This window comes from Lygodium microphyllum, chromosome 18 (genome assembly GCF_053477565.2).
Source record: "Lygodium microphyllum isolate KBCC chromosome 18, Lygodium_microphyllum_v1.1.10, whole genome shotgun sequence".
Classification (NCBI taxonomy): domain Eukaryota; kingdom Viridiplantae; phylum Streptophyta; class Polypodiopsida; order Schizaeales; family Lygodiaceae; genus Lygodium; species Lygodium microphyllum.
Genome location: NC_141152.1, coordinates 43,199,507 through 43,214,592, shown reverse-complemented (window position 1 = coordinate 43,214,592; position 15,086 = coordinate 43,199,507). Strand labels below are relative to the sequence as shown.

At 42.1% G+C, this 15,086-nt stretch overlaps 1 protein-coding gene across 1 annotated transcript in view; it reads right to left on the bottom strand.

The window, feature by feature from the left end:
* The window catches only part of LOC148020807 (clathrin light chain 1-like), a 39,303-nt gene extending 34,370 nt beyond the window's left edge, over positions 1-4,933 (bottom strand). The window contains exons 1-2 of the mRNA XM_087698616.1: positions 4,195-4,933; positions 3,212-3,365 (exon numbers count right to left, since the gene is read on the bottom strand). Of these exons, the coding sequence (XP_087554742.1) occupies positions 3,212-3,365; positions 4,195-4,772 (732 nt within the window). The 5' untranslated portion in view covers positions 4,773-4,933. The remainder of the gene's footprint in view (positions 1-3,211; positions 3,366-4,194) is intronic.
* Between the last annotated feature and the right edge of the window lie 10,153 nt (positions 4,934-15,086).

Sequence of the window (15,086 nt, the reverse complement as noted above, 5' to 3'; positions counted from 1 at the left end):
CCTTGCCTACGGGCAAGAAGGCTTTGCCATGCAAGTGGGTGTACAAGCTAAAAAGTACCCCTAGACACCCCAAGCCGGCATACAAGGCTAGATTGGTAGCAAAGGGTTTTAAGCAAGAGCATGGTGTGGACTTTGATGAGGTATTTTCTCATGTAGTTAAGACGACCACCCTGCGCTTAGTCTTGGCTTTGGTTGCTCAACTTGACTTGGATTTATACTAATGGATGTCAAGACGGCTTTCTTACATGGGAACTTGCAATATGATTTATATGGAGCAGTCTAAGAGCTTTGCAGAACCTAGCAGGGAGCACCTAGTGTGCAAATTGAAGAAAAGTCTTTATGGCTTGAAATAGGCACTTAGGAAGTAGTATCATAAGTTTGATGCCTTTATGCAGTCACAGGGCTACAGTCGGAGTGCTATGGATCCGTGTTTTTACACGAAGAAAGCTCGTGATGGTTCTTTATTAATTTTGGTACTCTGTGGATGATATGTTGATAGAAGGGAAAGCTCATGATGAGCTAGATGCTCTTAAGGCTCAGCTCAAGAAGAACTTTGAGATGAAAGATCTAGAACAAGCCGCTCACATACTTGGTATGTGCATTACACGCGACAGGCATCAGGGACTCCTCTACTTGTCACAAAGGGAGTACATTCATGAAGTCCTTGAGCGCTTCCGCATGCAGGACATAAAGCCTATTGGCTGTCCATTGCCTTCTTATGTAAAGGTATCACAGACTGATTGTCCACAGACAGAAGAGCAAAAGGCCGAGATGGCCAAGATTCCCTATGCATCCGCAGTGGGCAGTCTTATGTATGCCATGATAGCCACTCATCCAGATATTGCCTTTGCAGTCGGTGTTGTGACACGCTATATAGCTACACCTAGCAAGAAGCATTGGGATGCCGTGAAGAGCATCATGAGATACCTAAAGGGCACTGCAAATATGTGCATATGCTATGGCAGCCAGGATACAGGAGTCGTGGGGTACACTAACTCTGATTATACAAGACATGCAGATAGTAGGAAGTCCACTTCCGGCTATGTATTCATCAATGCTGGAGGTGCTGTTTCTTAGATATCCAGGGTGCAGAAATGCACGGCCCTTTCTACTACAGAGGCCGAGTATGTTGTAGCCACTGAGACTTGCAAGGAGGCCATTTGGTTGGGTCGTTTAGTTGTTGACCTTGGTATTGATGCTATCCCTACACTGCATTCGGATTCTATGAGTGCTATTCAGTTAGCCAAGAATCCGGTCTTCCATGCAAAGACGAAACATATTGAGGTGAGATATCACTTCATACATGGGATCGTAGAGAACAAGTTTGTTGATCTTGTCAAGATCTCGACTGACCAGAATCCTGCAGATCTGCTCACGAAAAGCCTCTCTACAGAGCGCTTTGCCTTCCTTAGGAGGTTGATGGACGTGGGATGAGATGACGTCTTTCCTCATCCTGTTGTACATGTGTACATGTTGTATTGTCTTTTTTCTTTTTCTTTTCACTCCTCACTGGGGCAGATTCGCCTTTAAGTGGGAGGTTGTTGGAGGTAAAGGCGCCTGTGTCTAGCCGCCCGTGTATTACTACACCGACAGTCACCGCCACTACACAATGCAGGTGGCAGGCGCCCATCACCGTCACTTTATTCTTTACTCTTTTAGTGACAGTTTAAATAAAGGAAGGCTCGGTCACACATTGTGACTGTTGGAGATCCCATTTCTAGTCTCTCCCTTTCTTGCTCTTGCTCTCCCGCCATAGCTCTCAAGTCCAACCTTCGATCCGTCGCTCCCTTTCACACTTCTTTTCGCCATCAAACTCATTCAATTTCACCTTCTTGAATACCTGCTTAATAGCATATTCTCCAACATTATCTTCAAAAGATATATCTTTTCTCTTTGATTGATGTGATCTAGGTTGTTGAGACGGCTCTCCAATCGACCTGCCCATACCAATCATATTTGCTTCACTTTTTAGACCCACAACGACCTCTTGTATCTTTGCAGCTTCCTTCGAAATCAGCCTTTCTCATTATAGAGTGACAAACAACCTAATTAAGCACTATTTACAATAATTAACAAATTCACAAAACTAAAATCGCACACTTTACCACTTAGCTTATAGATGCAAAGAACTAAAAAAAATCAATCATTTATTGTTGTTGCCCTGTCTCAACAGCCTGTAGATGCTGTCACCTGTGTTGAGATTAGTTTTCTCCTACCCCTAACTGCCTCAGAAGATCCTCCAATGGCTGCAAATCAGACTAGTAGCATCACCTCCCCCTCTCTTACAAACTGAATACACTAAAACTACCTCTTTCCACTCTCTAAAGACGTTTTTCAATCTTACATGGATATTTTTGACAAGTGACAACCTTCCCAAATGGTTTTTCCAACATTATCTATGATTAAATATTAATTTTCAGTCTCTAAATACTAAAAATTAATATAATAATTATTTTCATGCCTTGAAAAATAATCTGACTAACCAATAATTAAATTGCCTACGCAACTCTCATTTTCAAATATCTCTGCACTATCTTTGACCATCAGATTGGTATTAAGTACCATTAAACGCCACTTCTCTAATGTCGCTAACTGATACTTATAGCCAAATAAATGACCTAGACCAAACAACTGGCACCAAATACCACCGAGTACTTGTGTGGCATAACTTATAGCAACTTTTACCTTTGACATCCCATGATTTCTTGGAGTCCCGAGCTCATAAATTTACTTTAATCCCAGATATACCTCACATGTGCAACATTCACTTAACCATGTGATTAAAAATTAATCCACATCTTCAGTGAGGTTCCATAAATACATCTCCTTATGGCATCCTTACTGGCTTGTTCTCTTCTCAAATTAGTAAGAAGATATTGAATAAGTTCTTTTGCTCCTTGATTCTTTGCTCCAAGCTTTCCATCTTCATGGATCAAAATCTCTTTCCCCCCTACTCCCCCTCCTCCCGCCCTTCCCTCCCTTCGTACTTTCTTGCTAAAAGTCTTAAAAGATTCAAGTGTGTGATTGCCAAAGGTCTCAAAAGGTGCAAGAGTGCAAATAATTGAGAGAGACAACAACATGAGGTCAACCTATGGTATCACATTTGTAGCTTTATCAAGAATATATGACCAAATAATAAGCATTCAACAAATCATACACCAACGTAGCATAGAATTCAAGTTAGATACATGATGTCAAGGCTAAGAATTACCTTTTCTTTATCACGATTATTCTTTGTATTTGTCTCACAATGTGTCTTACGCTTTTCATAAAATTTATCTTTAAAAGCGTCTGCTTCATCAATAATCTGGGACAACGCCTCACGTTCATTTCTAGCCTTCTCTTCAAGTCGAATTGCATTCATGCTGCAATAAATAAAAAGACTCTAATATCAAATAAACAGCTAGACTCTACCCATTCATTTTTGTTATAGTCAAACATACCTTGTTAACAGCTCATTCTATAAAAAACAGCCAAAAGGCTTCATCCACTAGAAATATATGACATTTTGTTCTAAACCCACAAGACTTTCCATCCCCCCACAAAGATAAATGACATTTGATACTAAACTTTCTTATTGTCAAACAAGCACAAGCTTTTGATTACATAGCACTAATAAATCAATACACATCAAAAACGTATCCAGGACCCTTGCTAAGCCAAAAATGAAGAGCTCGAGTTCTAGATGTAGTTTTGGTCATGAACTGAAAGAAGTACCAAGTAAATCTGTAATAGCCTATTTCTGAAATGTAGTGAGAAGCTAGTTCCCTTTGTCCTTGAGGGAAAGTCGTAAGGCTATTTGAAACCAGAAAACACCCCCCCCCCCCCCCCCCAAAAAAAAGGGATAGGGGGGTTGCTGAGAGAATAGTCAGCAGGATCTAAGTTTCTGTAGGTAAATCTGCCTCAGCAGCCACCTTGTAAACTGTCTGCATATTTTGGCTGTCTGAGAAATCCAATATATCAGCAGGATCCAAGCGTGCATGCTTAAACGTGTTTAATTGCCTCCATGTAAAAGATTTGTATATTTTGGCTGTTTACAGTATAGACTCCATAACCAGTAGAGATCTACTCTTTGTAATGCCAACGTTATCTATCTTTACAAGGCCAATGTTCAAAACTGTCAAATGACAAAGGTCAAGAATGCTGACAATTTAAATGGACACTTTCCCGATCTGGAACAGGATATAATCTCACCGCTTCCATTCACGCAGAATGAATCCTTCTTCTGGCTGCATTTCTTCAGGTGGAGGCAGGATGGATCCAGATCCATTCAGAGATCCTGTCGGAGGGAAGCCGAATGCTCCATCAACATCATGTTCATGGAAACCTTTGCCATTTGAGGCGACTGAAGGGGGGAACTCATCAATGCCGCCGGCACCACTGCCACCAAGGGCGAAATCAGGAACGGGGGAGCTCTGATATGACTGTCCAAAGGGAGGGGACTGCTGGCTTTCATCATCAAAGGCGTTCTGGTGGTAAGGGGGAGGGGCGTCGGGGCCGCCACCAAGGGGGTCGAAGCCATTATCGCCACTGTGATGGATGTTGTCGCTGGTGTAATCTGCATCGAGCTCTTTCGATTCGTCGTGGTCGGGCTCACTGTAGGCCCCATGATCGCCCTCGCTGTAGGTGCTGTCTGGTGTCATGTGGAAGGATTCGAAGCGCTGAGAGGGGAGGCGAGGATCGTAGCCGATGTAGCCATCGTCGTCGAAGGGGCGGCCCCCAGCCTGCTGCACCTCCTCGCCTTCGCCAACGTACTCATCGAAGGTCTCCATGGCGACCGCACAGATGCAGCTTCACAGCGAGGAGATGATGATGAGCTCTCTCTCTCTCTCTCTCTCAGATCTGGCTACCTAACAGTTCTTTTCGCTCTTTACCATACATGAACGTGAAGAAAATGAGAGAGTAACTGGAATAGCCTTCTGGCACCAAACAAGAGCACATATAACAGAAAAATGAGAGAGTAACTGGAATAGCCTTCTGGCACCAAACAAGAGCACATATAACATTTTCCCACTTGTTACAGTCCATGGAGAGTGTTTTTCTTAATGTGTTACTAGGCACTCTGTGTCTAGATTTTCTCGAAATTTCGTACCTATGTTTAGTCGATGTTTTGCACGGGGTTTAAGAGAACCAAATGTCAATAATAGTAAGAAAACTTTGCATTTTAATGTACGTTTCATGTGGCAAGAAAGTTCATGGATTAGAAGACTTTGCATCCTAATGTACATTTCATGTGGCAAGAAGGTCATAGGTGGTTGAGATAAAAAAAACCAACCGTGCATGTATGTATATGTGTATGTGACTTATATGCATGTATTCATTTGTCTAGTCTCATGAGCTCATCATTTTTCTCTCCCCTCTTTTATCTCTCTCGTCTCTCCTTTCTTTTTTCGCTCTCCCATCCCTCCTCCTCTCTTCTTCTTCTTCTTCTTCTTCTTCTTCTTCTTCTTCTCTCTGGCCCATTACACATCGGCCTAAATAGCCATTGCAACTCGTGAAATGAAGGGGCACTCAACCTACCTATCAATAAAAGATTGGATTCGCAAAACTTGCACGGCAAACAAATCTAGGTGGGCAATCTTCCCCACCCAAGGGTGAAGCATGCACCCAAGTTAAAAAGACAACAACCTTTATTTTAAAAAAGTGCAAGTAAACTAACATGTATTAATCTCATGACCAATACTCTCATAGTGGTGAGCTCTATCCAATGGGCCAACCACTCCAAACTTATTAAAATAGTGGGTGTTCAATGTGTAAACAAGTGCACTGACACTTGAGGGAATGTGAGCACTTTTGCTCGAACTGTAACCAACCTCATAGACACACACATTTTCCTTTTCCTCTCCTCTTATTGTGGAAAATGTGTATATGCACACACGCACGCACACATATACACGGCCGTTCTAATTACGATTGTTAGTAAAAGCTAATAATTTACTAATAAATCATCATCCTACCTCATATGGCAAAATTCACTAAAAATTTAGGCTTCATCTTGGCCTAGAGTAAACACTAGCATACATACATGCATACATATATAGATATGTATGTATGTTATGTGTGTGGATATGTGTGTCTGGACAAGTGTGCACACACTTCCATTTGTGTGGTCTCAATGCATGTCCTCTCTCTCCCTCACATCATTTTTATTTTGTCTCCTTTCTTTTTTTTTCCAAGTTCCATGTCTCTCATCTTTTTACACCTCATATTTGTACATGTGTACGAATTTGTATGCATGCATCTATGTATGTAGGTATATCTATGTGTGTGTTTAGTATGTGTTTTCATTAATGTGGTCTCATAACTGTGTGTCCTCTCTCTCTCTCTCTCTCTCTCTCTCTCTCTCTCTCTCTCTCTCTCTCTCTCTCTCTCTCTCTCTCTCTCTCTCTCTCTCTCTCTCTCTCTCTCTCTCTCTCTCTCTCTCTCTCTCTCTCTCTCTCATGATTTTTCTCGAGTCCCATATCTCTCATCTTTTTTCACCTCATATATGTGCATGCTATATATACATGTGCATTCATGTGTATATGTGCATGTATATTTTCATACTCTCTCCTCTCCTTTATTTCCTCTTTCCCTCTTTCACGATTCTCTCTCGCTTTCTCCTAGATTTTTCTAGTCTCGCCCCTCTCTCTCTCTCTCTCTCTCTCTCTCTCTCTCTCTCTCTCTCTCTCTCTCTCTCTCTCTCTCTCTCTCTCTCTCTCTCTCTCTCTCTCTCTCTCTCTCTCTCTCTCTCAGTTGTGCACATAATTTACATAATGTCAAGCTCAACCCTATGTTACCCCATGCATTTCGGAAGGCCTGCCTCCCCCCCCACATGCATTTTGATTAGTGGTGCATTGAAGGCCTCTCTCTCTCTCTCTCTCTCTCTCTCTCTCTCTCTCTCTCTCTCTCTCTCTCTCTCTCTCTCTCTCTCTCTCTCTCTCTCTCTCTCTCTCTCTCTCCATTTTTTGTGTATAAGTATGTGTCCATATGTGCATACATAAGTATATGTGCTTGCACACACACACACACACACACACACACACACACACACACATTTGTGGATGTTTTTAGAATATGCATACATTACAAGCATGTGTTTAACCATTGAAATATAATTTCATCAAGAAATTTCATCTCTTTTTGAGTATATGTGTATTTGTGGGTGTTTTTAGAGTATGCACACATTACATGTACATGTTCAACCATTAAAATTATATTCATATCATATTTTCAAATTTTTAAAAAATTCATATGTCTAGGAAAAAGTGTTAACCCTTGGAAGACCAAGATGGAAAATCCAAAAAATTGGAAGTGGAATACAGTCCCAAGGCAAGAGGAAGACAAAGATGTACTGAGGAAAATTTAAACACACAAAGCATAGGAAGTAATTCTAAATGTGAGAGGAAGGCGCACAAGAATAATCGCACCTTAATATTTTTGCAAAAAGAGCACCATGCATATTGTAATTTATTTTGTAAAAGAGCGTCGAGCTCTCTCCCATGCGAGTTCTAAAGAATGAGAGGCACGGGTTAAGGCCATGCTAATAGGAAAGGAGGAGGAAAAAGAGTGGAGGAATGGACAAAGGCTGGGCCAAAAAGGGGATGGCCGCTTAAGGAGGAGATAGGGCATGCATAAAAGTCAAAAAGTGAATGAAGAAGCTCATTCTTAGTGTATGGTCAAACTTGCTCTCTTCTTGTTTCTTGCTTCTTGCTTCGTTCTTATGTATGAGAGAGGGAGAGAGGAAGTGTAAAAGGGAGAGTGTGTGGGTGTAAGAGTGAGAGATTGTGCTTCTCTTTTCTCACGCATGTGACTATGGAGCTTGAAGCTTGGAGCTTAGAGATGGAGCTATCAGTGGATTCGTGGGAAGAGGCAACTCAATCGGACTCAAAGGTAAGCTCACTACACTTGTATGTGAGAGAGTGTGCACGACTATGTGAGAGATAGCCATAGCTCTTGGCTTGAAACGCTCAAAGCAATAAGTGATCCGTGGGTCTTGACAGTATGCTTACGAGAGTGCTGATTTTTTGGTTCCATTGCTAATACCAACAGATTCAAGCTTGAGTACTTACGTGTTCCAAATCAAGTGGTAGAGTAGGAGTTCATCTCCAACATGGTGCTTGGTTTAGGTAGGAAGCGAGGGAATCGAAAGGTGTTCGATCTCCTTTACTTGATAATTTAGGTGTTGGAAGATATATGAGCATTAGTTAGATCAATGGTATGTTGTTTTCATTAGTAGGATGCATTAAGGTTTGGGATATAAGAAAAAAAACACAAAAAGATAAATCTCTGTAACAACCATGAAACAGGGAACTAGAGAAAAAAAGAAAAAAAAGATTTTGAATATTTGGGAAAGAAAATGGATAGAGAAGAAAAAGAGAGAAACAAAATGTGAGAAAGGGGAAAGAGAGCTCGTTTGGACACCACTGAGAGATTGAGAGAAAGAGCCACAGGTCAAGAAGGCAGTAGCAACAACAATCCGTGGTATCATCGCATTTGTGTGTTTCAGGTATGCTATGAGTTCTCCTTAATGCATATTGAATGAAGTCAGAACCTGGGGTGCATCAATAAATAGTGCATTGAATAGTTCTAGTCAATTTTTTTTCATTTGATGTGTTTTTTCTACCTCTCAAATGGCGTCCCTAGGCCTTGAATGGTGAATCCTCACCAGCCCTCGAACGTTCGAGCCACCTTAGTCCCACTCAAATACTTGGACTCGGACAAGTCCACTCGGATACTTGGAAGGTCACCCCTCATTTGAGTCTGCGTTTGACCACTCAGACAGTCATAGAGCCCACATAGGTGGTCAAGTCTGGGACTTGGATGGTCACATAGTCCACTTAGATCTCTAAGTCTAGGACTTGGAAAGCAAACCTGCTACTCGGATGAGTTGTCCAGAACACAATTTTTTGACAATTTTGACCACTCCAAGACTTGCTAAGGCCAACATCTAGTTGCCTAGCAATTCAGGTTGGAATTCAGACCTGCAAATGAGACCATAGAGTTAGTCAGGAGTGACTAAATTTACAGACCACCAGTCACTTATCCCCTAGTATAAACTCAATTTGATTGCTTGGGCTGATCAAACCACCTATCAAAACCCACGAGGGACCCAAAATCGACTGTTAGGAGTAATCATGATTCATACAAAAGAGCTGCAACTGCATGAAACTGATTGGTTAAAGTGTGGATGTGATTGATTTCATCAAAGGTTGCATCCTACATCATAGACACTTAAGCATGTGTTAAAACTAGAAAGCTTGATTTTGCATAGCTTACATTGAGTCGCACCGCTCGAGCGTGTAAGTGTATATATACTTGCAGATTGATTGGATTAACAAGGAACACAATGAAGGGGATAAAGCTAAGAAACGAACCCATCAATAGGAGTGCAACCCTAAAAAATCAGACGAGTGAACCAATACTCCAGAGACAAATATCTAGGGATGACAAAATCATTACACCACTAAGGGAAGGAAGGACTAACCAAGATTAGAGGCACATCTTTAGCTAGCCTAGTCAACCTCATAGAAATACTAGTGGGTCAGGAGACAACCACCATGGCAAGTACTAGATCAAACGGGAATGACCGACCTTGACCTTGATCTTAACATAGCAGGGTACTCGGATGACATCCCACGACTTATCACACAGTATGACCAACAAACAAGGATAACACATCATGGAAGACTTGCAGCTGATATCATAGCCAATCTTGAGGAGGAGAGGATGCTAGGAAGAATCGCACTGTATTGCATAGCAAGCTATAATAGGAGCAACGGGCTCAAAGGTCACTCCAGGAGAGAGAGCTCAACAAAGGGAGAGAGCCTTAGAAGTTGATCTTACAGTAGTGAGCGAGTTGTTCACAAAGCGATTGCTAGATAACACCAGCATCGAGCAAAGTGGAGCAACCAACCATGGCAACATCATTGCTAACCGACATGGGAGTCACCCCAAATACCAGGAGCCAAACAAAGATACCCATAGTTGCTAGGAAACTCAACAAACATCAAGCAAGCAATGACCATTATAGCTTCGTCATGAAGTTTGAGCAGGTATAAGAGGTTAACAACCTCATGTATCCTACTCAACAGGCACAAGCATTTAGTCTTTGTTTAGGAGACAAGGGAAAGACTTGGTTTGCTGGTCTAGATAATACTGAATGCAATAATTTTAATGATCTAAAGGATCTCTTCATCAAGAGATTCTTGAAGATGGGATACGTTAAGCTAAAAAATGTCAGCCAAAAAGACAAAGAGGACACATGAGACTATGTCACTCACATGAGGAATCTCTACAAGAGGATACTTACAGCAGCTAAGCGACCCAATGAGAGAGCGATCTCCATCATATTCCTCAACGGGATTTGCAACGAAGAACTCTATAAGACCTTAGCAAGCAACTCGAACCTGCAAAGGGATGTGCTAGCAAGAGTCTTTGAGGAGGCTATATGAGTGGATGACTTGATCAAATAGAGAAGCTCTAGGGATATGCAGCAAGAGAACAACGTGTTTAGAAATGCCAAGAGAATCGCAACACTTAGCGAACAATTAGCCCCTACTAGCGAGCAAGATAAAGGAAAGAATGTGGACCAAACCCAAGTGATTAGCTGGATATAAAGTCAGAGCTGACCAAACTACAAGACTCATTGCAAAGGATAGTGCGACCTCGCGTGTAGTGTGTGTATTGCATGAGGGAACCACTTGCCATTTGAGTGTCTTGATCGTAGGTCTCGTTCCAACTACAATAGATTTGGACATGACACTATGCACTGTTGATTGCCAAGATGGTTGCCATAATAGCAACCTTATGCTCAGCCATACTATCCAGGAGTTAGGTAGCCTAACTTTGGAAAGAGGAGCCCCTTTGGCTCTACCCATACCTAATGATTTAAAGCCAATCGCTCTAAGGATCGATACATCAATCCAACATGAATCCCTAGACCACCAAGACCTATAGTGACCCATCCACCAAGCAATGCTCTTGTGCACTTTGTAGAGGAACCATTGGAGGAAGACTCATACATGAACCCTTATGTCTCTTATGACAAGGAGGGTAATCCCATACTGATGGACTCCTATGACATTGCCACACTGGGAGAGTTGCTTAGGCAAATCCCTGCACTATGGCAAGTGTTGAAGCAATGGGTAGAATGAACCAATAGACATGAACTGCAAGACTTGCCCAACCATGATGCTATGATGCACATACTAGGCCTAATGTTGAACCCAATGTTTAAGTCCCCATAAGCAAATGCCTTTTGGGAAGGTACTAAGATGCATGCAATCTTACATGTCTCGTTGCCCTAGCAAATACAACACGCGAAAGGGGATACTAGACACAGGAGAAGAAGTTAGTGTACTTAGCCATGCAATCCTATGAACTTGAAGAAACCCACCAATAGAAAACTACATGGTTCAATGTCACTCTAGTGAATGGGATGAAGGTCATACCCTTTGGGGTCCTGAAGGATTGGTTTTTAAAGATAGTAGGAATTCAGTTCTCCATGAACTTCATAGTCATGAAGGGAGTGGATTATGATATCCTACTAGGCAAACCTTGGATGAGGAATGCTCGAGTAATAGAGGATTGGGGTAATGGCCTAATATTCTTAAGCAATAGATCAGAAGCAGTCGAAGTAGAAATGGATACTTGCAAAACCTCACCAGTGGACCTAGATGCCATCTCTGCCATGTTGAAGGGTGACTCAAAGGCCAAAAGCAATTATGGACCTCTAACTAAATACATTCCTTGCCCTAAAGATGATCGCGATTGGATGCATGTGTTGGTAATCATTGATCTACTATTCTTGGATGATGAGGATGAATATAAGCAAGTTGTAGACGAACTGGCAAACCCAACAAAGTTACAACTTCTAACCTGCCCATAGTGCCCGTATGCATGATGGCCAAGAGTTACATAAGCCAACCGACACCAATCACTTATCATGTCCTAACTAACAAATCGGAACTCCATAGAATCCTTGAGTGCTTGTCAAGTGAGCTAACTCACAACCCAGCTACAAATCTAAAACCCCTCAAGGATCTCATGGAAAGTAAGGAGTGGCAATGGACTAAGGTGCATGACTTAAACATGTTATACAACTGGGCTCTCACTATAAGTGAGAAAAAACTTGAGGACAGGAACCCTGAAAACAATGAATAATCTAAGTACAAGGATTCCAATGATGAGTACAAAGACTATTGTTCCATCAGTGAGAGGAGAATGAAGAAGAAGTGGAGACCATTGAATATGACATGAATGGATGAGTGATTGAGAGCATCAGAGCAAACTCTAAACCCTAAGAGGTCAACACTTTTAGAGTGAACGAAGGAGTTATCAAGGTAGATTGCAACCAAACTTGACTAAAATACCTAGAGGTAGTAGATTATGAGTAGGCGGGATTGGTCCAGTCTGGCACCTTTGGAGTGGAGTCAACCTCAAAGCTATGACCATTAGGGGAGACAACCTCTCCTAGTGAGGATTGTGAGTATAACTTCGAGTCGGAGGTAAGCTCTGATAGTAGCAACCTCGAAATGCCTCAACCACCTAGGCCCAAACACACCAAGGGGGACCTCCCATTCCACCTAAGGTGCAAGAGGCCAAAGGAAGAGAGAAGGAAATAATTGAAGTCTTTAGAAGCTGATTGACATAAGGAACCCTAGGATTTACCCAAGTGCTTCACAAAGTTCAAGAAGGGTGATCGAATAGTGGTGTTAGTAGGAGCCAAGCAGAAAGGGTAGGCGAGTGAAGCCAAGTTAAGAAAGTCAACTTGGCAAGGGAAGGGGACAAACCTCAACCCACGTGCATAGCGAATGACCTAACTAAGGAGGAAGAGACTAATCTCATAAATCTCTTAAGAGAATTCTCCAACGTGTTTACGTGGTCCTTAGATAAGTTGAAAGGAATATATATGAGTATCGTGACTCATAATATTCGCATGACCTCCGATGTAGTACCGGTCAAGCAATGACCATATACGATAAATCCTAAGCATGCACATGTAGTGAAGGAATAGATTGATAAGCTACTAAATGCAGGATTCATCCATGAGATAGAGCACATGGACTAGATATTACTTATAATGATAGTCATGAAAAAGAATGGAAAGATTCAAGTGTGCGTGAACTATCAAAAGGTCAAGGCACCTACAAAGAGAGACAACTATCCATTACCATACACCGAGCACATGCTAGAGAGAGTGGTGGGAAAGGAAGCCTATAGTTCCTAGATGGCTCCTCAAGCTATAACCAAATGCAAGTCTATCCGGACGACAAGCACAAGATGGCATTTGCCACCAAATGAGAGGTGTTTACATGTATAATCATACCAATTGGATTGATCAATGCCCATGCAACCTTCCAGTGCCTCATGTGTGCTATCTTCAAGGACATGCTCAGAAAATGGTTGGAGGTATTAGTCAATGACTTGTGCATCCACATCACAACTAGAAAGAGCACTTAGAAAAGCTATGAATAGTCTTACAAGGGTGCATGCAATATGATCTCTCACTGAACTCCTTAAAGTACCAATTTTGAGTGAAGTACGATTGTATTTTAGGGCACATTGTGTCCAGGAATGATATAGCCATAGACTCCTTGAAAGTCAGGTAATTGTAGACCTTACCCCCTCCGACCAACTTCAAGGGAGTTCAATATTTCTTAGGCCACATAGGGTACTACCGGCAGTTTGTGCTGAACTATGCATTGATTGCAAGAACTTTGTACAAGCTATTGATAGTATTTGAGTGGACCGAAGAATGTTAGTAAGTGTTGGGGGTAAAGGTGCCTCTGCCTAGCCACCCATGTATTACAACACTGATAGTACATGCCACTACACACTTGCAGGTGGTGAGCGGCCATCACCGTCACTTTATTCTTTATTCTTTTAGTGATAGTTTGAATAAAGGAAGGCCCGGTCACACATTGTGTCTGTTGGAGTTCCCATTTGTGTCTCTCTCTCTTCTTGCTCTTGCTCTCCTCCATAGCTCACTTCCAAGTAAGCTTCGATCCTTCTCAACTTTCAATTGGTATCTGAGCGAAGCTTCCAGACTTCCTGAGCTTGGTTCGTGGCATTCTTAGCTTCCATTTAAATACCTACAGCATTGGGTCTCCTTCACGATAGCCATAGCCGACTCTCTTGAGCTTCCGTTACTCCCAGGCTTCCTAAGCACCTACTCAGCCCCCGTTGGACACCCTCAAGGAATTACATCAAAGGTTTTTTCTCCGTTTTATTTCAAAATTTTTAAATTGGTTTATAGGTTACACAAGGTATTCACAGGAAGGGGGCAACCATATCTCATGCTCATTGGAGCTCTTATGACTCCTGCCTTCCCTGGAGCTCTTTGGGGCTAGCTTGGGCCTATTGTAGGCCAGCTTTACCACCATCCCAAGCCCCCCATCAGCCACATTGGAGCACAGAAGTGTTGTCGTCTAGCCACACCAGTTTGCTCTTGTTTTCCTGCAAGCATGGGCTACATCTCCACTACAACGTTTTGGCTCCTTGGTCATTGCTCTCTGCATTGGGCACTAAAGCAATGCTATAAACAATGTATTGATGCTTTTCTTGAGCTTTGGAACTCTGGTTTGAGCACACATTTGCTGTAATATATGGCAGCAGATCTGTCCAAGTCTGCAGCAAAAGTGTACAAGTCATGGAGCTCATCTACATGCACTATCTCATACCCATATGCTATACCATTGATGCCTATGCTCGGTGGATGTTGTGCTAATGCGTTGCCATCATTTTGGTGACGATTTGGACCTACAAGTACTCAGTTTCAAATAGTAAATCACTGCTTTACAAAAGTGGGCTGAAGTGCCTCTGATTGCCTTTGGTTATGCCTATTGGTTTCGAGCTATATATTTGGGATATGCAATAAAGTATTGACCTTCGGGGTACGACATCGAGCTTGTCTTTGGTTTTGGATCTTCATTTGAGCTTGAGCTTGGCTTTGGAATGCATTTGATGCCCCGTCTTGGATGTACATATGGCATGTATGTTATCAATGTCGATCGGTCTTGACATGCTTGGCCTATGCCACTACTACATGCTAGTTACATTGTTTGGAGCTAATTGCTACTAGAGCCTTATCTTGGCTTGCATTT